General features: G+C 48.4%; 4 protein-coding genes across 7 annotated transcripts in view; 2 read left to right on the top strand and 2 right to left on the bottom strand.

Annotated features, from left to right (window-relative positions):
- pde10a (phosphodiesterase 10A) overlaps positions 1 to 2,817 on the top strand; it is a 59,119-nt gene extending 56,302 nt beyond the window's left edge. For all 3 annotated transcript variants that reach the window (XM_030379075.1, XM_030379074.1, XM_030379076.1), the window contains exon 22: positions 224 to 2,817. In XM_030379075.1, the coding sequence (XP_030234935.1) occupies positions 224 to 353 (130 nt within the window). In that variant the 3' untranslated portion in view covers positions 354 to 2,817. The remainder of the gene's footprint in view (positions 1 to 223) is intronic.
- A 3,881-nt stretch (positions 2,818 to 6,698) lies between these two features.
- On the top strand, positions 6,699 to 10,760 carry pla2g12b (phospholipase A2, group XIIB). Of its 2 annotated transcripts, none has more exons than XM_030379942.1 (4): positions 6,699 to 7,817; positions 8,592 to 8,680; positions 9,181 to 9,346; positions 10,048 to 10,760. In XM_030379942.1, the coding sequence occupies exons 1-4, from the start codon at positions 6,842 to 6,844 to the stop codon at positions 10,164 to 10,166; spliced, it is 1,350 nt and encodes a 449-aa protein (XP_030235802.1). In that variant the 5' UTR covers positions 6,699 to 6,841; the 3' UTR covers positions 10,167 to 10,760. The 2 variants fall into 2 exon arrangements, with proteins under 2 accessions (XP_030235802.1, XP_030235803.1); XM_030379943.1 differs by having other exon boundaries at positions 6,702 to 7,817; positions 8,592 to 8,668.
- oit3 (oncoprotein induced transcript 3) lies at positions 10,225 to 19,186 on the bottom strand. The gene is made up of 9 exons (XM_030379941.1): positions 19,029 to 19,186; positions 16,912 to 17,286; positions 16,414 to 16,524; positions 15,093 to 15,215; positions 14,874 to 14,996; positions 14,487 to 14,647; positions 13,417 to 13,832; positions 12,308 to 12,407; positions 10,225 to 11,775 (listed from the first exon to the last, which is right to left on the bottom strand). The coding sequence occupies exons 1-9, from the start codon at positions 19,090 to 19,092 to the stop codon at positions 11,593 to 11,595; spliced, it is 1,656 nt and encodes a 551-aa protein (XP_030235801.1). The 5' UTR covers positions 19,093 to 19,186; the 3' UTR covers positions 10,225 to 11,592.
- Positions 19,187 to 20,729: 1,543 nt separating this feature from the next.
- The window catches only part of mcu (mitochondrial calcium uniporter), a 52,753-nt gene continuing 48,920 nt past the window's right edge, over positions 20,730 to 24,562 (bottom strand). Inside the window, exon 9 of the mRNA XM_030379944.1 lies at positions 20,730 to 24,562. This exon is cut by the window's right edge and continues 807 nt beyond it. The gene's annotated coding sequence lies outside the window, so the exon portion shown is untranslated.

Here is a 24,562-nt window from a genome sequence, read left to right as displayed (position 1 = left end):
GAGCCGGCTGATGTCACTGAATTGAGGGGATCACGGTCCAACGCTCCTCATTGAGTTGCAGCTCATGTCCCTATACTTGACCGTTGTTGTTGTTGTTGTTGTTGTTGTTGTTGTTACCCCCCCCCCCCCCCCCCCCCATCCTCATTGCACCGACAGCGATGTATTCTTATCTCATTTACTTACTGTGACCCGAACGTCACCGTCAACGTGTTGCTGTTCTCAGGGAGAACCTCACCCAGTGGGAGATGATCGCCCGGGGAGAGGTGGAGGACGTTCCGCGGAGGCCCTTGGAGCGCGAGGACGTCGTCGAGGCCCCCCCCCGGGGCTCCAGCCCGGTCAAGGTGGACAACTGACCCGGGGGGGGCCCCCCAGCAGGAGCACCCCAATTCGGCCAGGGCCCCGGCCTCTGGGGTCCCCAGAGCCAGAAGCCGGAAGAGGAGGAGGAGGAGGAGGAGCCTGGCTCGCCCGGCAGGAAAAGGAACGGCCAATGGGTTCCAAAATAAAAGGCTGATTTATTTTGAAAGAAAACACAAGTGACCTCATCGGGTGACAGCGCGGCCCGGTCCTCCGCTCCCAGAGACTGACAGACAGACAGACTGCCGAGACGGAGGACCTTTGGTCCCGTCGCCCTGCGTCCACTCAGCTTGGGATTCATTTGTTCGATTGGACCTGCCTGTGTGCGTGTGTGTGTGCGCGTGTGCGTGCGCGTGTGTGTGGGCCGGTTGGATTGATTGGGTCGGTCAGATAGTCTATTTTTCTTTCTTTTTTCTTTTATTCTTTTTTTGTACATCGGCTGGTTTCTTTTGCGGACTTGTTTTGTGCAGATGCCTTACCGTCTGAACCTTGCAACCACGGGCTTGGAGATGTGAAACCATGACTGTTGCTGTCGTTCGTTCAGGCTTTTATTTTGTTAAAAAAAAGGCGCCGTGGGCCTTTATCCTGTAGAACTGTTATAAGCTCACGACTACAGAGAGGTGTTCGCAGTGACAGAAGGAATGTTTAGGAGGAGATGCATGTGGCGAGAGCCGCCGTCTTTAGGAGCAGCGCCGGCTAACATGTTTATTTTTTTTCATGACTTTTGAAGCAAAAATATGATGCAGTACTTGAAAAAAAAAACACGAAAAAAAAAACACGAAGAAGACATTCAGCCTTTAAGGAGCGGAGAAAGCCAAGGGAAGAGAGAGAGAGAGAGAGAGAGAGAGAGAGAGAGAGAGAGAGAGAGCGGATGAGCTGCGATAGAAGGGGTTAGATAATCTCAACACATCGCAGAGTCACACGGAAGTCACAATGTTCCGTACGAAGGGGAAGAAAAAAAAAAAAAGAAGTGGCCCCTTTTTGCGAAGACAAGCGGTTTGGCCCCTGGCACCGAGGAACCTGCTGCATATATCAGCTTTTGAACATCTGATGAATGAAATGTGACCTTGGGCTGGCAGTTTGTTTTTAGACCAGCTGCTGACTTCACAAGACAAGGAAGAGCGAGGGGAGCACACAACGGCCGAGTCAGCGGTCTACTGCAGCCTAATATTCTGAGTGTGTCGAGGGGGGGGGGGGGGGGGGATAAAATAGCAAGAAAAATCTATATTTATTAGGGTTTTCAGGCCATTGAACCAAAACCAAAATTTGGAATACATGTTCATAGTCGCTTTCCTCAAGGTTAATTTATATAGTCCTTTTGGGGTGTGGTGGGGGGGGGGGGGGACCAAAAGAAAAGACAATGCACGATGAGTAACGAATGTTCAATCATCTGGAGTACAGCTCCAAAACTGGGGTCTTCTAAAGTCTACAGTGTGTGACGGCACGTTGCAGGATGTGTGCAAAGCGTTCCGCGTTCGTTTCCATCACTTTTTCTAAGGAGCAGTAATAATAATAATAGTCCTCATGTATGCTGTGATTTGCTCCCAAAGCAGTCGTATAACGGAACATTGTCAAAGTCACGTGTGTTTCCTAGATCTTCCAAAAAGGCTGATTTTTGTTTAGTTCTCTTGTTTTCATTCCAGTGAACATTGGTTCTCCAAATTGAACTTTCCGAAGAAAACACAGAAGAGCAAATTCTAGAACTACAGTTCTGTGGCCCCAAAGGTGTGACCTTATACTTTGAGAAGCGGTTAGTTGATTGCAAGTCTGCGATGATGGCATGTGTGGCTGTTTGCCTCGGACTTCATGACGTACCATCTTCAATTTCAGAATATCGCTTCCAGTAACCTTCAAACAAGAGCAACAATAGCATGCACCGAGACCGAGGTTTATATATGATTCAGCATATATAGTAATAGGTGTTTTAAGTGTACATGCTAGAGATTAGTTTGTACAGACTACGATATATGCTCTGATGGTGCTAAGCTGAATGGCAGTCATGCACTTTCTGACTGTGTGAGTGTGCGTGCGAGTGTACGTGTTTGTGTGCGTGATAACGTGAGAGCGAGAGCTTCTGAATTACTTTATTCCCCCCCCCCCGCCCACCTTAACATGGAGCGATCCATGGCACTGCACTGTCCCCCTTTTAATTTTCAGCACCAATTATATCCCATTGTCTGCACTATGTTTAGCTTACGATCATTATCGTTATTATATTATTATTATTGATGAATATTATTATTGCCATTACTACTATTGTTATTTTCTTAATTAGAGTTAAATTAACTTATATTTTTTATACAAAAACAATTGTTGGCCTTTTTGTTTTGTACAAAGTGAACATTAAGATAAACGGTTTTAGACATGTTACTGTTATCCAAATAACTGAGGAATGTCGCAACTGTAAATGTTAGAGCAGTAGCCCTAATACATTTTATTAAATCGGCCTGACTTGGGGAAAAATAACGTGTTCTTTATTTTTTCCTACTGCACCACATCGCCCCCTAGTGGTGGATGTTCACAACAGAGGTTTACACATATAGGTTCCTACCGCCACCTAGTGGCCAAGGTTTATACTATGGGGTTATTCCATGAATTTAGGTTGCTCTCTCATTACAATCCAGAGACACAGCGTGACAAAATATTTATTTTTGTTTACTTTCTTCAAGTCAACCCCAGTCTCAGGTAAGCCTTAAAGAGTGTATGGTCCATGAACGGCTTTAAGAATAGACACAAGGGTATTTCGTATTACGGCAGATATAGCCAAGCCACCTTTTGAGGAAGGAAGAATGCACACTTGACCACGCAAATAAGGTCTAAATGCCAATTTACATTAATTATCGGCATCCCATTCATAACCAATAGAAACCTGAAACACAATGCTATTCTAAACGAGGCTCTAGTCCAGACACGTGGCTGCTCAGCACCGCGTCATCTCAGCCAGAGCCCAGCAGATCCGACAGGCCCCGGAGACCTCCGAAGACTTCTCCAGGCCGCAGCGTCTCTGGGCACCTGGGGCATCGAGGTCTCACCGAGAAACAACCTCTGAAGAATCGAGAAAATAATTTCTGGCTCATGTCCTTGGAGCCCTACGACGAGAGAGGAGACCCCTAGCGGTCCACTCTCGATGTGAACGGAATGAGTGCACCCTTGTCAGGGTTCAATGCTTCCACTGCCTGACTACCCGATGAAAAGCAACCGAGAGCTTGGCTAGAACAGGCTGACGGTGATCCATTCAAAAATAGACGGAAAAGACCAAGTGAGCGATCACTCGTTCACCGTTGAGTGAAGAGGACACTCGGCAGAGACTGGAGTTCATCCGTCATTGCTGGCCCTGAGGATGAAGGGAAGGGCCAGCATGACCCAGCAGTCTGGAAGGCTGTTCATAGGCAAACATGACTTATTAGGGAGGCAAATGGCAGGGATAAAGAATAATGAAGGCATGAGAGAGAATTACATGTATATACTTTATTTGACATAAATGTCATCTTAATCAGTCCAATTGTAGTCCATTGTCAATTAACATACAAAGGCACAAACTGTACCTCCTGGTACCTCGTTTTTATTTTCTAAGGACATTGTAGTGCATTCATCGTCTGTGTGTGTGTGTGTGTGTGTGTGTGTGTGTGTGTGTGTGTGTGTGTGTGTGTGTGTGTGTGTGTGTGTGTGTGTGTGTGTGTGTGCGTGCGTGCGTGCGTGCGTGCGTGCGTGCGTGTGTGTGTGTGCGTGTGTGTGACACTGTGACTGTGTGTGACTGCGTGTCTACGTCCGTGCGTGCATGCGTGGGTGCATGTGAATGACTGTGTGTGTGCGGTGCATGTGTTTGTGTGTGTATCACCCAGAGGCTGTAAAAGCTGTCAGTTCCGAGGCGGCCCAGCAGAGAACGTCTCTCTGTGTTAGTGACGTGTTTGAGGACGTGTGTGACGGCTCAACAGTATTTGGAGCCATCCTCAGGGAAATTAAGGTTTTTCCATTTCCTCTCTCTCGATCCACGCGCACTATTTTTGCGGCCCCCGTCAGACGTATTAGAGCGCAGAGGAAGTGTCCTCAGTGTGGGGAAGTGGAACAAGGAACTTTTACCTGCCGGTGGAACATGTTGGCGCAGGTCGTCGGGGTCAATGTTTCCCTTCCGCCGCGGCTCATTCATAAATCTCAGTTGTAGCGTACTGCGCAGGTGGAACAGTGACTTGCAGCCGATGCAGCCACAGCATCAGCATATGAACAGTCGTGACTTGAATCACGTTCATATACCGATGCAGCCACAGCATCAGCATAGTTGGTATGTGGTTGGGTATTTGTTGAACAATTCTTGATTAATTTGAGGCTACACAAACAGGCTGATTGTTTTGTCAGACAGGCTGTCAGATCTTAGCCTTTGCTCATAGGCTACACATTCTTGTATTGATTTTCAGTATATAAACCTTGAGAATGATCAAATTCTTATCAAGAACACATAAGGGGACGTCTTGTAAATAACCGGGTAGTCGTGGATAACTGGGATATATCCCAGTTATGTGTATATATGTGTATATATACACATTCTGCATTAAGTGGATGAGTATGCTAAAGTGGATATGCCGTTTGAACGGAGACGGTCTTAATGCGGTACCTGGGTGTGTTTATCGGGCCTCTAAAGATGCCACCAGCCGTAGCTCTGAATCAGGCTGAACAGTGGGGCTGCAGAGAGCTCTGGGGGCAACAGCGAGCAGGCCTCGTCCTCTCTGAAGCTCTACCTCAGCCTGTGGTCTGACTTTGAGCCTTTCTGTTGCTCTGTCATAGTCTTGTTGCCACCAGGCTCTGTGATTCATCGTTGTCTTCCTGTCCCCCAGAGTCCGAAAACAAACTCCAAGCTGTCCGTGCCACCATGAAGATGAAAAGGTCTGAAGTCCACTTCCACACTGCAGAACAGACGTGTGTGTAACCATTTACAATATGAAGAGATGATCAAATACAAATAACACAGGAAGCAAAACGTTCCCACTGGCCTGTTTCTTCTGCGATAACGTCAACAGACCGTTTATGAACTTCACTGATTTACTGTTGTTACACAGTCAGTCTGTAACGTATTGGCTCGTAACACATTTTTGAGGATTACATTAAGTAATATCCTCATTTGGAGATGTTTCCCATCATTCCTGATCTGTCCCAGCAACAGTGCCAGCAGACGAACCTGCTTATCCCCCCCGCAAACACAAGGCAGTTTGTACTTTTTGTCCTAACTTGTCGACAAACCCAACCAACTCGGCTCAGCACACGGGGAGATAACGGACACGTAGGCAGTAGATAACAGCGGCCTGCTCTCTATAGGAGCTGGAGGAGGACATGGACATGGCACTGGAAAGAATGCCAGGAGGCGAGGCGTTGAGACAGAACGTGAAGCAACAAGTCTTGTACGCCAACGTCAGCCAAAGAGAATGTCTTTGCTGTAAACAGTGACAAGGTGAATCGCTCTGTGTACCACTGCTCTATTCTGGTTTGTTCTCAGCTGCAGCTGTGGGGGCAAAATCTGGACCGCTCTGTCGCCGGTAACAGAATTATATGACAGTGAGTCCCATTCTGTCAGCAAGAATCAACGGGACGAATAACCTTGTCTGTTGGTGTGTAACCAAGTAAAATAGCTCGCTGTATTTGTGTTTGGAGCATAACAGTGGGAGATGTCTGTTGTTGGAGTCTTCTACCACTAGAGGGCAGCAGAACTGAATCAAAGCTAAACAACCAGATGAAAAGCTTTCCACCGTATCACAAAGAGGCTTCAGGAAATAATATGATCAAGAATCAAGATCAAGATGTTGGACTTTCTAGTATTTACAGTTTTAAGGGGAGCTGTCAGGGACCTACACGCTCTCGCGCATTATAAAAATAATTTGTTAATATAATGAAACTCTTATTCAATGATAAAATAGTAAGAGGCTATGACCTTTAGCAAAACATTGGAAAGCATAGCTTATTGTTGAAGGTTACATGGTGAAATGTGAGCATTAATTAGCTTCATAGAAAAGGGTTATAATATAAGCCACATTTATTCATATATATACATACATTTGGTCTTGCTCCATAGGTTTTCTATATCAATAGATATCTTTATACAAAGATTACCATTTAGAAATATCAAATACTATGAAACTTCAACCGTGGATCCTGACTGATAATGAAATTACCCACACAATTACCCAATTGATTATGTCATAATCACAGAGGATGATTAACGAAGCACTGTACACGTTGAGGCGTGATAAACAAATCAAGGTGCAACGTCATTCGTTCTTTACAAAGATATAGAGGGACCTTTGCCCCCCCCCCCCCCCTCCTGCCCTCCCAACATCACAAATTGTCCCGTTGTTTGGCCCTTCTAATCTTCGGTCAAAGTCCCCCCTCCCAGCCCGCCAGCCACTAGTGTTTTCGTTGCGCTCTGCCTGCGCCACTCTCCACATTGTAAACAGTAGTGAGGAGGCTTCCCTTCTGTCTCTCCCTGAAACCTTCCGCCACCATGCTGCTACGCCACGGATCCCTTCCCCTCCTCCTGCTCCTCTGGCTGGCCACGGCTCAGGGCGCCACCCTGGCAACCCTCTACCAGGCCCAGGAGGAAGCCAACCCCAGCGCGGAGCCCGCCGACCTGGCCGGACTCCCCGCCGCCGAGGCCCCGGCGGCGGACGCTGCCCTGAACGACCCGGCGCCCGACGCTCTCGCCGGCCGGCCGGACGCTGGACCGGAGGCCCAGGAAGCTCTGACTGAGTCCACAGAAGCCACGGAACCTCAGCCTGAGGCCGCAGTGGCCCGGGAACCTCTGTCTAACTCAATAGAGGCCGAGGAACCTCAGACCGACTCTGGGGATGCCAAGGATCCTGTGTCTAACTCGATAGATGCCAAGGAACCTCAGCCTGACTCCACAGAAGCCCCGGAACCTCAGCCTGACTCCACAGAAGCCCAGGAACCTCAGCCTGACTCCACAGAAGCCCAGGAACCTGTTCCTGAGACTGGAGGAGCCAAGGAACCTCTCCCTGAGTCTGGAGGTCCCCAGGAACCTCTCCCTGAGTCTGGAGGTCCCCAGGAACCTCTCCCTGAGAGTGTAGGACCCCAGGATTCTCTGACCGACTCGACAGAAGCCCAGGACCCTCTCCCTGAGACCGGAGTCTCCCAGGACCCCACGCCAGACACTCTAGTCGCTGACGGTGACGTCGAGACCGAAGCGACCCAGGATCCCACGGAGCTGAGCCCGGTGGCCGCAGACCTCTCCGACGACTCGGACGCCCCCGATCTGTCCGCGCAGGAGACCCTCCCGGAGGAGGAGAGGGCGGGGGTTCCGGGGAACACGGAGCTCCAGACAGGGAAGGAAGCGGAGGACTCTGGCGGCTGGGGCCTGAGTGGGCTGAGGGGCAGCTTCCAGACCATCAACGGATACTTTGACTCCATGGTGGAGCTGGTGGGAGGACGCAACGGAGTGTGTCAGTACCGCTGCCGACACGGTGAGTACTCTAATGCACGCTGTTCCTCACATGCTCTTCGATGTTGAAGTACACGCGAATGGTCTCATAGTCATTGCCCCTTTGTGCCTGTTCAATCAAGATAGATTCTCCAGCTAAACTCACTGTAATTAAGGAGAGAGAGAATATATATATATATTTTCAACTATTGCTGTCAGGAAGTGATTACATTGGATTGTAATTGTGCGGGTAGCAGATGATACGGTCCATTGACCGCACCGATAGAGCCAGCCCCTTCAGTGGTTATCAGGCCAGAGGCTGTTAGGGCAGAGAGGGACCATCCGTTGCATAACCTATAGATCCAATCTCAAGGAGGCCAGAGATTTCACATGAGGACCTATGGATTAGAATCGGTGCCTATCTGTCTCTGTCTCGCTCTCTCACTCACTCTCTTTTGCTCTCCCTCTCACTCACTCACGCACACTGTCCCTCTCTCGCTCGCTCCCTCTCTCTCTCTACTTGTTTCTGTCTGTGTGTGTGTGTGTGTTTGTGTGTGTGTTTGTGTGTCTCTCTCTCTCTCTTTCGCTCTCTCTTTCTTTCGACGCTCTCTCTATCTCACTCTGTTTTGCTCTTTCTCTTTCTTTGGCCCCTTTCTCGTCCTCCCTCCCTCACTCCCTCTCTCTCTGTTTCGCTCTTTCTCTTTCTTTGGCCCCTCTCTCGTCCTCCCTCCCACACTCCCTCTCTCTCTCTCTCTCTCGGGCCCCTCTCTCGTCCTCCCTCCCACACTGACTCCCTCTGTCTCTCTCTCATTGCCAGGCTCGATCCCTCAGCCCCGGCCCGACTACCAGATCCCAGAGCCAGATGGCTGCACCTCGTCTCTGATTGGAATGCAGGTAGAAGGACCTGTATGTCCACCCCTCACCACACCACACCTCCCCATCATCAGGCACACCTTAGGACTGATGCTCCGTAGACCGCTGGTTCACAAGGCAGTACACCTCTAAGCCTGTACAAACTAAGATTGGTGTTTCAGCAACCCCCCCCCTTGTGGGAATGGGTTGTGCCGGCAAAAACACACAGATAGATAGACAAACAACGGATAGATAGGCAGACAAACAGACAGGATAGATAGAAAGTTAGATAGATGTTATCATAGATAATAAACTTAGGAGAGACAGAGAAGAGATTTAGCCTCTGCTTAATGCTGACCTGACGTATCATACAATTATATATACATATTTGTAGTTATAATTAGCTAATTTAATTAAGGGTCTCTTTTCAAAATAAACACTTTGTCAATTTACTATGTGTAAATGTTAGAGTAACGCCACTGCCTGCCTGCTGTACGTCCTGCTGTAAACCCGCCCTGTTCAGACGTGTTTCCTGCGTGCGTCCGTGTCTCCAGTTTGACCTGGGCATCCCCGCCATGACGCAGTGCTGCGACAAGCTGGACCAGTGCTACGACACGTGCGGCTCCAGCAAGTCCCGCTGCGACTCCAAGTTCCGCTGGTGCCTCCACAGCCTCTGCACCGACCTCAAGACGAGCCTTGGCTTCGTCTCCAAGGTCAAAGGTCAGCCTTCCCCGCTCGGTGTGGTCGGACTCTGGTGTTGTTCTTCTTTTGTTTATAAATCGACTGATGATATTAAGTTTTCTTTCTTCACAAATTGCACTCTATATACTTCGTCCCAGAGATGAGGATTGTCATGTAATTCCACATTTTGAGTACTATAATAGTAGTCGTTAAACTACTCGGAGGCTTTTAGCCAAATAGACTCAAAGTGGGTGCAGATGCATGTCATCGAGGAGCAATTAGAGGTTGTTGGCCCCAGCACTATGTCACTCAATTACAAAATAATGTCTTATCTCCCTAATCCTAACTCTCTCTTTCTACACTTCCCTCCCTCTCCCACCTCCCTCACTACCTCTTCCCTCACTCTCTTTCTCCCATCCCTCCCTCTCTCACCTCTCTGACTCCCTCTTTCCCCTCCCTCCCTCTCACCTCCCTCACTACCTCTCTTCCCTCACTCTCTCTCCCTTCTCTCCCCTCCTTCTCTCCCCCCCCTCCCTCCCTCCCACCCTCCCTCCCTCCCTCCCTCTCACCTCCCTCCCTTCTCTCCCTTCCCTCACTCTCTCTCCCTTCTCTCCCTCTCTCCCCTGCCTCTCCCTCCCCTGCCTCTCCCTCCCCTCCCTCTCTCCCCTGCCTCGCTCTCCCCTCCCCCCTCACCCCCGTCCCTCCCTCCCCCCTGCCTCTCCCCTTGACCCCGGACTCAGCCTGTGAGTCGGGGGCAGACGCCCTGTACAACACGGTGTCGACCCTGGGCTGCAGGCCCTACATGAACAGCCAGAGGGCGGCGTGCGTCTGCACGGAGGAGGAGCGAGAGGAGCTGTGATGGGGAGGTGGGAGGCTCTGCCGAGGACACAACCGAGGCACACATGTCTGCGCGTCTACACACTTTATATTTATGGATATTTATTGTTGTTTACGGAAGGGGACAGCATTGACGACAGGGCTCATGGGAAAAGGCTGAGAGTATTTACATAGAGGAAAATGGTATTGAATAGGGATTATGAGCCAATATTGTGTTTTCAGTATCTGGACAGGACTTGGTTTAGGTTGTTGTTTTTTCTCAACAGTTTTGGTTAATTGGACAAATCATTTTCTATTTGTTTTATTATTTTAGGGCAGGATTATGACTCCATTAGCATAAATGACTTTGATGACTCAGAAGATGTGTCTGATAGAGAGAGCAAATTTCGGTCTGATTCACTTCCTGTTGCGCGAGGATGAACTGGAGTTAATGACTAGGGAAAGACTCTGTCTTGTCCGCGTGTTCACGATCATCAGACCGCCTCGCTACACTCACCCTCTTAGAGCGGGACGTGTTAGCGCTGCGTCCATTACTGCTACTCAGCAATGTGTCCAATGTAACTTATTATTTCCCTCGTTGTTGGTTTTCTATGAATAAATGCATACATGATTGTCATTTGTTTTGCATAATTAAGGGCACATTACTACTTCAGGCAAGTCGGTGCTTTGCATAATTCCCCAAAGGAGACCAAACACTGAGACAAAAGACTATTGGTTTAGCCTGTGGTCCCGAATTTAGACCACTGGGAGAAGCAGTGCTAAAAAAAATAATCCATAAGTATCAGTCAGTGATAAACACACACACACACACACACACACACACACACACACACACACACACACACACACACACACACACACACACACACACACACACACACACACACACACACACACACACACACACACACACACACACGTGCGCGTCTATAAGCTGCTAGTTCCATTTTTGTAATATTAGCCGTGCTTGTAAATATAGGCTGAGGCGGGCAAACTGTAATCAGACCGGAGGACGGCGTGCATGGCTGACCTAGAAAAGCCTTTCTCACGCCCCAGCGGTTACAATCGTGCCGAGGAGACTTCCCCGGCCGCTAACAATGATTATCTAGTACAAGCGTCGCATTATTCACAGCAAAACTGTTGTGTTGGGAACCACGTCACCAAGCGACATAACAATAATAACAACAATAAATGAGACGTATACAGCGCTTTCCTAGGACTCAAATAGGCTTCTGTGTTGTTGGGTGGCTGTGTCGTGTGGTCTGTGACCTGATACCCGATGCGTAGCTGAATAATTATGTCGGTCGCCGTCTTTGCACGATAACACTGAACCAGAAATACACTCAGGGTCCGCCGGCGTGTTTTGGGTTGTTAGCCTCATTATGGGATGGCTCATCAGCGGGGCCCTTCGGGGGACTTTTGGTGTTGCGGCGGGGGGGCGTGGGTGTTCAGGGGTCCGGCAGGATGATGATGGGCCCTCCGCTGAGCACACGCCGGTCCCGGGGTTCCCGGGGTTCCTGGGGGTCCGTGCTCCAGAGCTCCCGGCGCAGGCGGCCCCCCCCGCGGCACCGCTGGACGCAGCGCGAGTCTCCGGCCCCGCACACCAGCACGTGGCAGTGGAGGAAGACCTCCTGGGGTGTGCGCGCGCGCACACACACACACACACACACACACACACACACACACACACACACACACACATACACACACACACACACACACACATACGTGCACATACACACACGCGCAGACACACACGCACACAAACGTGCACATCCACACAGACACAGGCACACGTGTGCACACAGAGACGCATGCGCAGACACACATGCACACACACACACACACAAACACACACACACACACACACACACACACGTGTGCACATACACCCACACACATGCCGCGCACACACATACAAAACACACACACACACACACACACACACACACACACACACACACACACACACACACACACACACACACACACACACACACACAGTTTCATCAATGGCCAGTTCTTGTATTCAGAGAAAAAATTCCGTAAATACTATTATTAAAGTGATATTGATCTGGAAGGCTCACTCGGGCATATAGCTGGAGCCTTCATATACACACGACACACACATTAGCCAGCTGGCTCTCAGCGTGGGCTTCTCACCCGGTTGTCCTTGCCGATGAACTTGAAGACGGGGACTCGGTAGTGTTTGGAGAGTGTGTCCTTGGCTGTGAACTGCTTCACCGTATCGTCTGATATACACCTGAAAGGCAAATCAGTGGTCAGCATGGATGCACGTGCTAATGCACCGTGGTCTTTAATCAAACAGCGTCTCCGCCCGCACCACGGATCACCTACAGCCGTTACACATCGAAGTGCTTTCATCTTAATATATGGAGAACGATATTATGCTTATATTTCATTTGCATGATGGCTAAAATAGGCTTTGCTAATGGGAATGGGAGATTTAATTCGTCTATTTTCGCAACCCGAAAACAAGCGCCTCTGAGGTATGAATTCTGCACCTGAGCGACGTTTGTGATTTCTACTCCCATTCATCAAAACCGAAAGCCCTCGGCTGTCCCCCACCTTTAATTATCTGAAGGAAAACCTTCACTTCCAAATCCTAACAGCGAGCGGCTGCATCAGAACCCCTCCGGGGACCCTTTGAAGTGGTTTGGACCGTGATTAAAAAAGACGTTCTCCCGTTTTTCCTGACTACACCGATTTAAATGATAAGGCCTAACTAGACAGTTCACTGTGTCACTTGACAGGCCCCTATATTAGCACCCCATGACATCACCATGAGCTTTGGGAACAGGTAGTCCATTCAGGGCTTTATGATACGTTAACTCGCATGTACAACCTAAAATAGAGCTGTGCTAACGTGAAAAAAATAACTACAAATATGAAATATAATTTGAGAGGATAAATAAGTCTGATTATTCATTAATTATTGTTTACTATTGCATATATTTCTTATATTGTATTGTCATTTTTCGTTTTTTTCACTGAGTCAAGGGACGTGACATTTCGTAGACCACTAAGCCAACACAGGCATTACCCCCCACACACACGCACACGCACACGCACACGCACACACACACACGCACACACACACACACACACACACACACACACACACACACACACACACACACACACACACACACACATCTCTCACTACCTCCAGACGCCTCTACCGGTGCCCCCCCCCCCCCCCTCATTCAGACCCAGAGCGTGTACACTCCCCTGAAACCCTCTGTAATCACCCGTCTTTGATGAGGTAATACTTGAGGGCCTGCTCCGCCTTGGGGCTGGGCGTGGCGAAGCAGCTCTCCACCAGCGCAGCCAGCCCGTCCAGCTTCTCCCGCGGCTCCACGCCGAAGTAGAGGGCGTCGTGGAGCCGCAGCTGCGGCGGCGCGCGGTAGGGCTCGGCAAAGGCCTCGCTCTTGAAGAGCTCCAGGGTGAAGGGGAACACGCCCTCGCTGTGCCCGGCCAGCTCCAGGGCCGCGCTGCGCAGGCTGGCCTGGTAGCCGTCCACCGACACCTGGTACTCCCGGGGGAACTCGCAGGTGACGGGCAACAGGAGCTTGCTGGTGCGGACGATCATGTCTCTGCCGGCGCCGGCCCCCGTCCTCGGGAGCCCCGTCACCAGGTTGGTCCCCACGATCTTGTCATCGGTGACCTGGGTGGGGGGCCAGCCGTCGGGTTAATGACTGCCGACACCTGGCTGATTCATGTTGGGAAAAAGGTCTGGCACTCTGGAACCTTGGTTTGTCAACCCTGGGGCTCGGAGGCTCTAAGCTGCCTTTAAGTGGCGGCTTGAAGAGGTCGAGCACCTCTGCTCTCGATTCAACCGCTGAGTAGATTTGAGCAAAGCCATGGGAAGACTAACAAGATAAGTACAACAGGCAAGATTTTAGAAGGGAAAAAATGCAGGGAGAGTTGCATAGCAAGGTCGAGCCTGGTCATTTGTAGTCATAACCATAGGCGAAGAAAAACCCCAAATAACGAGTCTACAGTCAAACAAAAAAATCTCCATATCAGGTCACCTATTTGTAAGTTAAACTGGGTGTCAAGAACTGACAATCATTTTTGGTGAACTCCAATGCAAAGCATTGTTTATTTATTTTAAGACAGGAAGGTATGGGAGAGAGAGGGGAAGACAGGCAGTGAAGAGCCACGGGCAGGAATCAAACCCCGGTCGACGTGATAAGGACTGGGCCTAAATGGTACACGCTCTACCCGGTGAATCACCGCGGCGCCCCAAAGCATTGCTTTCTTAGCGGACCTGGAATATCTTCCACAATGAATAACAACGACGCAGATTCGGTGTTACCTCCACCACCGTCCCACAGGTCTTGAGGCTGAAGCTCAGGTTGATGTGTGTGCCGTTGGAGATCCCGCGGCAGGAAGAGTTGGTCAGGAAGAGGTCCAGACCTTCCACCAGATCCTTAGGGACTGACACCTTGATGCAGCTGGGATCGCACTGTACAGGAACTGCAGAGTCCAGCACAAAGGAAGTATTAACACTTGTGGTGTACTAACCTCTCACATCTGTTTTCATACGCACAGACGTACACACAGATTCATCATATCTTTCAGGTGTTGTCTCTATAAACAAGATCATCGGTTTCTGATATGATCTATGTGATGCAAACATACACACACACACACACGCACGCCGTCGAATGCACATGCACAGGTGCACACCGTCGCACTTTACCCTGGCAGGTTCGGTTGTCCTCTCCCAGTTCGAGCCCACGCGGACAGCGGCATTCATGGGAGTCCAACAGGGTGACACAGCCGTGGCTGCAGCCTCCATTGCTGGCCGGACATCCGGCCAACTCTGCTTGGAGCGAGGCGGGAGATGGAAGGTTGTCAGGTACCGGGTGGGGGTTTCGCATCTTGTGTGTGAATGTGGATTTGGTCACTTGAACGCTACCTCTGCACTTGTGTCCATCTGCCTCTAGGACACGCCCTGGTCCGCATTGACAACGCCAGGAGCCCTTGGTGTTCACACACAGCTCCGCGCAGCCACCGTTCCCTTTGTCACACTCGTTCACATCTTGGGGTAGAGCAAAAAAATAATTTTTTGTCAAACTATTAAAGTGTTTTCTGAGGAAAGCCGGATCGGACACTTGCAAACTTTGCCGTCATCGTTTTTCATTGTATATAAAGATAAACGCTTCATACCATAACGAAAATAGATGGAGGAAAGGTATGGTGACTTAAATAATCAAGAAACGAGTTTTAGAGAACAAGAAAAAAAAAAAAAAAGAACAGTACGAACAACGATTTCAAGAAAATTATAGACTTTTTTCTTTGCACGATCTCCATCTTCTTTCTTGATTTTTTATTTTTCTCTAAAATGAAATATGGACATAAATGGAAAATCCAGGAAAAAAAGTAAAACATGGAGAATGAGAAAGTGAAAATTGAGAACACTTGTGATACTTGTTTTTGAGCTTTCATATTCCATCAGTACGGTAGGTTTTTCAACAGGTTTTCCTCCTAGCCCTTAACACACGCATCTTATTATGCAAAGCAGCCACACTACATTACTCTGACTGAAAACAAGTTAAAAGGCACACACTTACTTGATTGCTGACTAATACGTTAATGACAGTTGTTTGAGCTTGGCCGGTTCTGATTACATATTCATCAATCAATGCATCAGATATGCGGTCAGGTGTGTCTATGAAGTGCCTTCAACAGTGCTCTCCACCTAGCATGCTAATTCTACCCCCCTACAGCCGTAGCACATTGAGCTAGGTGCACTTGCTACAAACATTTCCATTCCACTCATGTCTCTGACATCTGCCGTCCACCCTTGACTGACTTGTTATTGATTGTACTGGATTAAACACCCTCATTATTGGTTGTGTTGAGGCACATTTGATATCATTTGGCAGTTAAGTGTGAGAAATAGGTCTGGTGTAAAATTCATATCCCATTACACTACTTAATGAAAAGCTATTAGTGTTAGAGTAAAAAAAAAAAAGGTTCCAAAAGGGGAAAAGCTGGATTGATGCTCTCGGTTATTAATGATGAACTGTGTACAGGGGGATTTGAAATAGAAAACTGGCGGACATTAGGCTTCCTGAAAAACATCCCTTGTGTCTGCCTCTTCCTTTGCCTCCATTTTGGGACATATTTCCCTGTGTTGTGCTGCCGTTTTATCAGTGACCTCCCTTCCTCCCTTCCTCCCCTCTCTCCTCCCTCCCTCCCTCCCAACCTCCCTCCCTCCCTCCCTCCCGACTCACCCAGGCATGTCTGACGGTCGGGCCCCAGGGTCGTCCCAGGCGCACACTGACAACCGGACTCCGGACAATGGGGGCCTTTGCACTCCACCTCGTCGCAGATGTCATAGAAATCTGTACAAGGGAACAGACACAAAACTTAAATTGTATAACTGTATGTCGTATTTAGTTATAGTGATTCGGTATGTAGCACCTTATCCTAGCTAGCTTTGTTGTGTACGTGGAATGGGTTAACCTAGCGATTGTGAGTGCTTTGTACTAGGTTGTAAGAACAACCTGACTGTACCAACAGCGATATATTTTTTCTTATGACAAATGTACTTATTCTAATTCGCTTTGGATAACAACGTCCACTAAACGACCTAAATGCAAAATGTAAATGTAAAACCCACGGGGAGCCAAATATTTCCACCACCGTAATTATGTAAAGACACTCAAAAAAGGTGCAACAAAAAAGTGAACATTGGCGGCACTTTTTCCAGGTGCGAGGCGACCACGTACGGCCGCAGTAGACGTGGAAGCACACGGGCGGTTTGGGCAGGCGGTAGACGTAGTACCCCCCAGTGCAGGCCTTCACATCCACGCTGGTGTTCCACTGGCAGCAGTTGTCGTTGTAGCTGGCACAGACCGGCAGAGAGACGATGCCCTGTTCTGGTTCTGGGTGGTTGCCATTGAGCCAGATGGGAGCGTGAGTGCCGCAGTGATTCTCGGCGATGCAGAAGGTTGGCATGGCGTCTCCGGCCATGCCCGTGAAGCGGTACCACTCTCCGGACATGTGGCCGTCACAGAGGGGAACGCCGGCCGACTGGTTGATGTGGTGGTCCGTGTTGCGCCAGGGCTCGTTCAGGCTGGTGTAGGCCGAGCACGGGTCCAGGACTGGCCCCCCGGGAGGAGCATGAGGACAGAGAGGTTTGAGATTAGGACCTCACTCCGACTGGGATCACGCTTTGTGTGAAAGAGTGAAAGAGTGGCCCTGTTTGTTGTTGGATAGAAAGGGCTTGGACAAGGGGAACATTGGTTAGAGAGGTCTGCAGTGCTGCTATTGAAGTCCTTATTTGAAGATATTTAGGTACAGAATCAATGGGTGTTTAGAGTTACACCTAAAACGCCTTGCACGCCTCATGGTGTCACACTGTTGCCCTCTTTAATGTCTCAATGGATTGTCAACACGGAGCCAATTTCACTCGACCGGGGGGGAAATAGGCCATCAGCAAGAGTTAGCCGTCTGTATCTATACAAGCTCCAAGACCCCTTTTTCTGTTACCGAAAGCCGGTGTTGCAGTCAGGACCATACACACAAGGAGTCGAGGTGCCAAAGTGCAGCGAAACCTCAATCAATAGGCTCTCCTCTCTCCGTTCCACGGCTCTCTGAACAATCTAATTTAGAGGCCGCCTTGAGTAGGAAAGGGCAAGCCGCGATGGCGGTGTAGTCCTGACAAACAATGCAGGGGGAGGGAAGGTGTGTGTGTTGATCACAGGGCATGAGATTCTCAGGGGAGTGGGTGGAGGAGGCTTAGAAACCACGGGAGACTAATCCTCACAGCTGTACGCAGATTTCACCCACATGAGAGCATAGCGTTACATAACGAGCAGATGTACCCACGGCCTTCATCTTACAGCAGTGCACCCGATGAGGAGGACCCCTGAACTAAGACAGAGTCGTCAGAAACACGGCACAGACTTATTTTTACATATTGAGCGGCCTTTTGTGCAGTATCTTGGGAACTACTTAAAAGAGTTTTGAAGGAAGGTGGAATGTTTGCAGGGTTAACCTGGAAGATGCACTGAACATGCAAATACGTCTCATTTAACACCACCCAGCGTATATCGGTATTCCTGCCAATTAGAACTACAACCCTCATCCCTGCAATTATAACTGTGATTATAATGAGATCAGGGTTATAATAGGTTATCACGATCATGCTTGATTAGAATATGCAAACAAAACCAAAAGCATACTAATTAACCAAGACCCCCCCCCAAGTTCAGTTGAAAGGCTTTGAGAGCAGGGAACACATTTTATTGCAGTGAAATAACCTCAGTATACTCATATTTATTTTCTAAGAGCCCATCCACTTCCTGCTCTCTGGCTCGGCCTCTGATAAAGCACCATCTATCTTCCCTCTACCTTCTCTCCCCCCCGCCCCCCCCCCCCCCCCGATTGCTTTCCGTGGATCAATCGGCGTCCGGGCGAGCTGACGCTAGTATAAACGGCAGTTTATTCAGAGACCTTCCACTGAGACCGAGTGAGTTCCAGCTACAACAAGCACCGCGGGGCACGGGGACAGCGCTGGCTCCGGCGACTCGGTGTTAATTGAAGGTCTAAATCTTCCTGCGAGAGCCAGGAGTGACTTCCAACGCCCATTAAGAGAGCCGCGAACCTGATGGCCGGTGGAGAGGCAAGTCTCCCACGAACGAATGAGATTCAACACGACCTGTCGATGAAATAGATCCAGCCGTGGTTCCACTTCATCACTAGTCTTGTAGTATCCCTCAATCCGTTCGGTCCAGCAATATGCAATAACGCAGTTACAAATCATCCACGAGGGAACTATTTTTTTTCGGATTGTGTGACTATAAGATCATCGTTTTGTACGAATGGGAGGTGTTGCACTTACCGTTATCTGTGACTGCAGGGAGTCCTGCGTTCAGGAATATTAAGGTGGCCACAAAGGATATCATTGTCCTCTTACTGTAGAGGGTTTAATCCACGCTCAAGCTTCTGCATATGTGTGCCATTTACAGAGAGGAACCGGCTCTTTAATATAGGCACCTTATCTCCATGAATGTGCCTGAGCCCCTTTGTGTGTGTGTGTGTGTGTGTGTGTGTGTGTGTGTGTGTGTGTGTGTGTGTGTGTGTGTGTGTGTGTGTGTGTGTGTGTGTGTGTGTTATTTACAGTCCAGCTCACCTTGGCCCCTGTGACAGTGTCCTCCATCCTGGAAGAGGCTTCCATATCCTTCATTGTTCTCCCAGCCTCTCTGGTCCTTATGGCCTATCTGGAGGACACACGGGGGACCTTTGACCCCTCCATCACACCGCCATTACATCATCGTTCTCTTCATCCTCCTCCTCAATGAGCAGGACCCGGCCTTAATATTATAATCTTTTTAAATATTTTAATCCGTATTTTATATTCTTCTAGGTTACCTTTTTTTGTAACACTCAACGGATATTACGGTTCCATTATTTCAAAGTGTTGGATTTATTTTTTATACACTATTACTTTGAAATCCCCATTTCAGGTGCCCAGATTGCTCCCCGCTGTCCCAATACAGAGTCCACAATTACAGCGGGACAGTACGACGTGGCATTAAAACAGGCAGCCGGGGGAGCCGCTAAAGCACGTCATTATGTTGAGAGGACAACGCAGGCGCGCCTCAGAGCCCGGCTCTCATTAACAAAAGAACAAGGAACTACATTTAAACACCATTCGAGGAATACACGGACTCTCGGTTATGTAAGGCATACAGTCGAGCGGGATTCAGAGTGGTAAAACAAATCGGATTAGCGACGCTTGTATTCATTTAAATATTCTTTGCATCATTTTTTGCTCATTAAAATGGATGAACACACGACCGAAATAATGGGTCTGAACATCGTTTAACATCATGTCACTGAATGGTCTCTTGCAGATATTGAATTATATAAAATGATGTTGCGGTTGCGGTAGGCGTATCGGTATTTGTTGTTAGGCTTTTGCTCTTCATCTACAACAGTGTATAATAAGGGATATTCCATGCTTAGTTGAAGCCTGAGTTGTTGATTTAGGTAGCATCTGAATACATTATTACAAATTCACTTAATTTGTTCCAACAGCACCATTTTTAAGCTATGAAACTACAGTTTTTATCAATATGTAAACAAACCTGTGTGTGGGTATTTCAGGCTTTGTTCCATTTATCCATTAGCAGTGTGTATATATATGACTTAAAAATGTATACACATAATATACAGACACATATACATTATAAATACATATATACACACATAAATACTGTACATACACACACACACGTATATACAGTATACCCATACAAGTTATTTCAATCAAATGACAAATATTCAAGATTGTTTTTTAAGAATTAGTGTGTGATTATGAATTACCAGAACTATCGTGACAGAAGATGGAAACGTTGCTTACAAACAACATGTCCTGTGGGCCTATCTCCATAGGATGTCCTGAGACTCAGGAAGCTCTGAGGGTCAAGGACAAAATGGAGGCGCTGGTCAAGACCTTGAGCAAGAGACAGCCCTGGCTGGAACCATCTTTATCTCCCGCCGTGTCTCCAACCGACACAAAGATACTCAACGCCAGACCCCCAATTTCCAAAAACTGGATAAGGATTTTATTGATAACTGAATTACATATCTCTTTTATACATATTTCATAAATGATACATGAATTTTACATTTTCTCTTTTTTTTGCCAACATTACAGCATCAGATGTCGAGAGAAAAAAACAAAAACTCATAAGGAAAAGGAAAGAATAAAAAGGTCAGAATGAAGTACGAGATTTTCTCAATCTATATTTGACTTCACTCTTTAGGCAATTTGAACGTATTGTAAGTGCACACAAACGAAGATATCTGAAAAACAAACACACGTCCAAAAAAATAAAAGAATTCTGAAATCAGAAAAAGGGGGGGGGGGGGGATTTGACTGTCAATGTAAACCAAAGGAGCAGGAGGGGTGAGTGGAAACAGTGGAGGGGGGGGGGGGGGGGGTGGGAGGATAGAGGAGTTGAACCCCGACATGTGAACAGATCTCACTGTGCTAAAATCCCCTTCTGGACTTGTATCCACGGATGGGTGTAGATTTGGGGGTGCACCAAAAACAGAGGTTCTCTTGTTGCCTATGAGGGGAATATCGGTGGATCCAGGCTACATGTCTTAAAACTGGGGGCGGGGGGGGGGGGGGGAAGGGTGGGGTTGATGGGGGCAACAGGGACAAGGTAAAGAAAAGTTCAAAAGGTAATTGAAGGGTGATGGGTCGCAACAAGTTCGCCGCAAGGAAAGTACGATTTTTGGCAGGGCGCAGATTCTCCCCAGCTAGGTTATCTCTACAAACCACATTCTTTAAATTATCGCTGCACTTTTCTTTTTCTTCTTTTTTTTTGTTGGGATGAATCAGCTTTTTAATTTGTACATATTTTCCCATGTAAACATACATTCATGCAACACCCGCTTGAGAATAATAAGGTTCCCTATACTTGATATATTTTGTTTTACAAAAAAAACAATAAGAGGTAAAAACCAAGAGTGAGAAGGAGCAAGGAGGGGGTTGAAACCCAAAGGGGAAGGACGGTGACAATGTCGAGACGTCTTGTCTAAAAGAAAGAAAAACAGCCATTCGGCGAGAGGTTTGACCCCGGACAGACTTCAAAACTCCTGTTCAATCACATCCCCCTGGAAACAGCATGCGTGTGTGTGTGTGTGTGTGTGCATGCAACCGGAGCCATGTCTCAGGAGGTGAAAGCAATGGGATCGTAATGAGGTGGCGGTGTTGGTGTTGTTGGTGGTGGGGGGGCGAACAAGAGTTGTCGAGCCGGGATGAGAAGACGATGTTTTGATGATCCATGCACACCAGTGGAACCACAATAATGCACACCCCGGCCCCACACACACACACACACACACACACACTGGGTGCCCTCTCCTCCGGTCTTGACTTTGCTTTTGAATATATATTAAAGCTTAACTTTCATCATGATATTCCCACTGGCCCCATTTCGTGTTAATATCCAATTCCATCAGAAAATTTAAAAAAGGCATCAGTGCACTTTGAGATCACAAACACACACACACACACACACACACACACACACACACACACACACACACACACACACACACACACACGCACACACACACACACAGACCCCACTGTGTAGCATGGCTAATCAATGACAACTGATTCCCATGAATAAGTTGCGGATGTTTGGGGCAAAAAAAATCATGCAAAAAAACTAAACAAAAATCGCTTGAATCAACCCACACAGCAACCCCTTTATAAACAGCTCTCAGATCAGTGTTTGCACCCCAGACGAGCCGCAGAAAGCAAACCATGTGTTTGACTCATGCTTCCAACACACACACACACAGGGCTGTCGGGTCATTGTGCTGCACTGGCCATACAGGCGAGCTAAAGCCTTATCGATTCAGCATGTGGTCAAACAAAAATCGACTTAGAGAGGCGTTCAGACACGACCGCGATGAGTCAGAAGGGCGATCCTATCCAGAAACAAAAGAAACAAAAATGGGGTGAAATCGACACACGCTTTTCGCTTGATGTCAACCCAAAAGATGGACAACATAGATATGGCTTTTGTCTGCGAAAATAACCTCTTAACAGGGGGGGGCGGGTTAATGGGAGCTAGATGTGGCAAAGAAACCTATCCAATCAAGTACAAAATTTCAACGATGCTCCTACACATTCACAAGTTTCTACTGAGGGCATACCACAGCATGCAGTCGACCTCGCTTTACCACTGGTAGATCGGGGGCATTACAGCAACAGTGGGGGAGGGGGGGGCGGAGAAATCTGATGTTACAACACGGCCGAAGTAACGCAAAGTTTACACACGGTGGCGTCGTGTAAGGGCCTTCGGATGAGGCGTACTGGTATCTTTTAGTCAACGGATTCACGCGTAAACCGAAAGAGAAAGCATCTCTGGGGAGAGTATTTGCACCAGAGATGCTGTTCTTCCTGCACTTTAATTTGACCTTTTTAAGGCTCCTTTTAACTAAGTGTTTTAAATAAGTGTTTGAGTGTCCCAAATAAAAAGGCATAGATGTCATGCCGAACTATTTTGCATCAGTCAACCACACTTTTTTTCGACGGACGTTGACATACTGCTCACCCTGTCCGGAGACAGATTGTCCGTTCTGCTCGACGGCGCTTAGCTGGCAAGGTCCTGGGAAATAAGTGTAGTCACTATCGGACTTTAGGATCCGACGGAAAAATGCTTTATTTGTATTTATTTAAGGTCTTAAGCTCTAAAATACATATAACTCAATCCAAAGGAACTCAAACATGCCTGTATGTGCCTTCGTGTGCCTGTGTGTGTGGTGTGTTTGTGTGGGCAGTGTACTATTAAAGATAATCCCAACGACAACACCGATGTAAGATCTCTCCTCCCCCCACCACTGAGGGAAAAAAAACTAGCCTCTGTTCATTGAATTGATTGTATATAGTTTTATATATATATATATATTTATATTACTTTTTTTTTCTCATAACAAATATACTATGGCTTTCAAAATAAAAAGTGCCAAAATATTTTTTTGGAGTAAGAGAACACACAGTGATGTTGTTTTTCGGTAGTACTGGTGGTCCTAAGGGCAGCCGGCCCTTACTGGAGGCCACGCCCCCTCCAAGCGAGAGGCCACGCCCGCCTCCAAGCAAGAGGCCCTAACGAGAGGCCACGCCCCTCGTTATGCCCCTCCAAGCAAGGGGCCTTAACGAGAGGCCACGCCCCCCTTCAAGCAAGAGGGCCTAACGAGAGGCCACGCCCCCCCATCAAGAAAGAGGCCACGCCCCCTCCAAGAAAGAGGCCCTCCAGAGAGGCAACGACCCCTCCAAGCAAGAGGGCCTAACGAGAGGCCACGCCCCCAGTCAAGCAAGAGGCCCTAACGAGAGGCCACTCCCCGGTCCCGGTTAAGGTCATGTTTGGGTATGGAGGGGATTGGTTGTCTCCCTCTCTCAACCCCCACACCCCTCCACCCTCACCCTCCAGGGCCACAGAGACAAAGACAGAGAGACAGAGAGAGAGACGGACGGAGTGAAAGAGAGACAGACGGAGAGAGAGACAGACGGAGAGAAAGAGAGAGACAGACGGAGAGAGAGAGAGAGAGACAGACGGAGGGAGAGAGGGATGGATTGAGGCTGTTGACATTCTCAGCCTCTCAGAGCGACTGCCGGCCCCCTGTTCGTCCGACTGCCTGACGGGGGCTCCAGTCCGTGCACGTGGAAGGGGGGTAGAGGTGTGTGTTTGTGTGTGTGTTTTTTGTGTAGGGGGGTGGGCATCCTCGTAAACTTGTATTCAAAGGATGAAGTCGTTCGGTGCAGCCCCCCCTCCCCAACCACATCAGAGCAGGCCTGTGTACAAAGGCGTGTGTGTGTTTGCGTGTGTGTGTGTTTGTGTTTACATG

This window comes from Gadus morhua, chromosome 15 (genome assembly GCF_902167405.1).
Source record: "Gadus morhua chromosome 15, gadMor3.0, whole genome shotgun sequence".
Lineage (NCBI taxonomy): Eukaryota > Metazoa > Chordata > Actinopteri > Gadiformes > Gadidae > Gadus > Gadus morhua.
Note: the sequence above shows the minus strand (reverse complement) of the source record. Positions and strands in the feature narration are given on the sequence as shown.

Excerpts from the sequence above, each read along its gene's own strand:
- pla2g12b (XM_030379942.1), top strand. The coding sequence starts at position 6,842 with ATGCTGCTACGCCACGGATCCCTTCCCCTCCTCCTGCTCCTCTGGCTG. Across the intron at positions 7,818-8,591 it reads TCAGTACCGCTGCCGACACG|GCTCGATCCCTCAGCCCCGG; the intron begins GTGAGTACTCTA and ends TCTCATTGCCAG. Across the intron at positions 9,347-10,047 it reads CTTCGTCTCCAAGGTCAAAG|CCTGTGAGTCGGGGGCAGAC; the intron begins GTCAGCCTTCCC and ends CCCCGGACTCAG.
- oit3 (XM_030379941.1), bottom strand. The coding sequence starts at position 19,092 with ATGATATCCTTTGTGGCCACCTTAATATTCCTGAACGCAGGACTCCCT. Across the intron at positions 14,648-14,873 it reads GGACAACCGAACCTGCCAGG|TTCCTGTACAGTGCGATCCC; the intron begins GTAAAGTGCGAC and ends TGGACTCTGCAG. Across the intron at positions 11,776-12,307 it reads TCATCGGCAAGGACAACCGG|GAGGTCTTCCTCCACTGCCA; the intron begins GTGAGAAGCCCA and ends CGCACACCCCAG.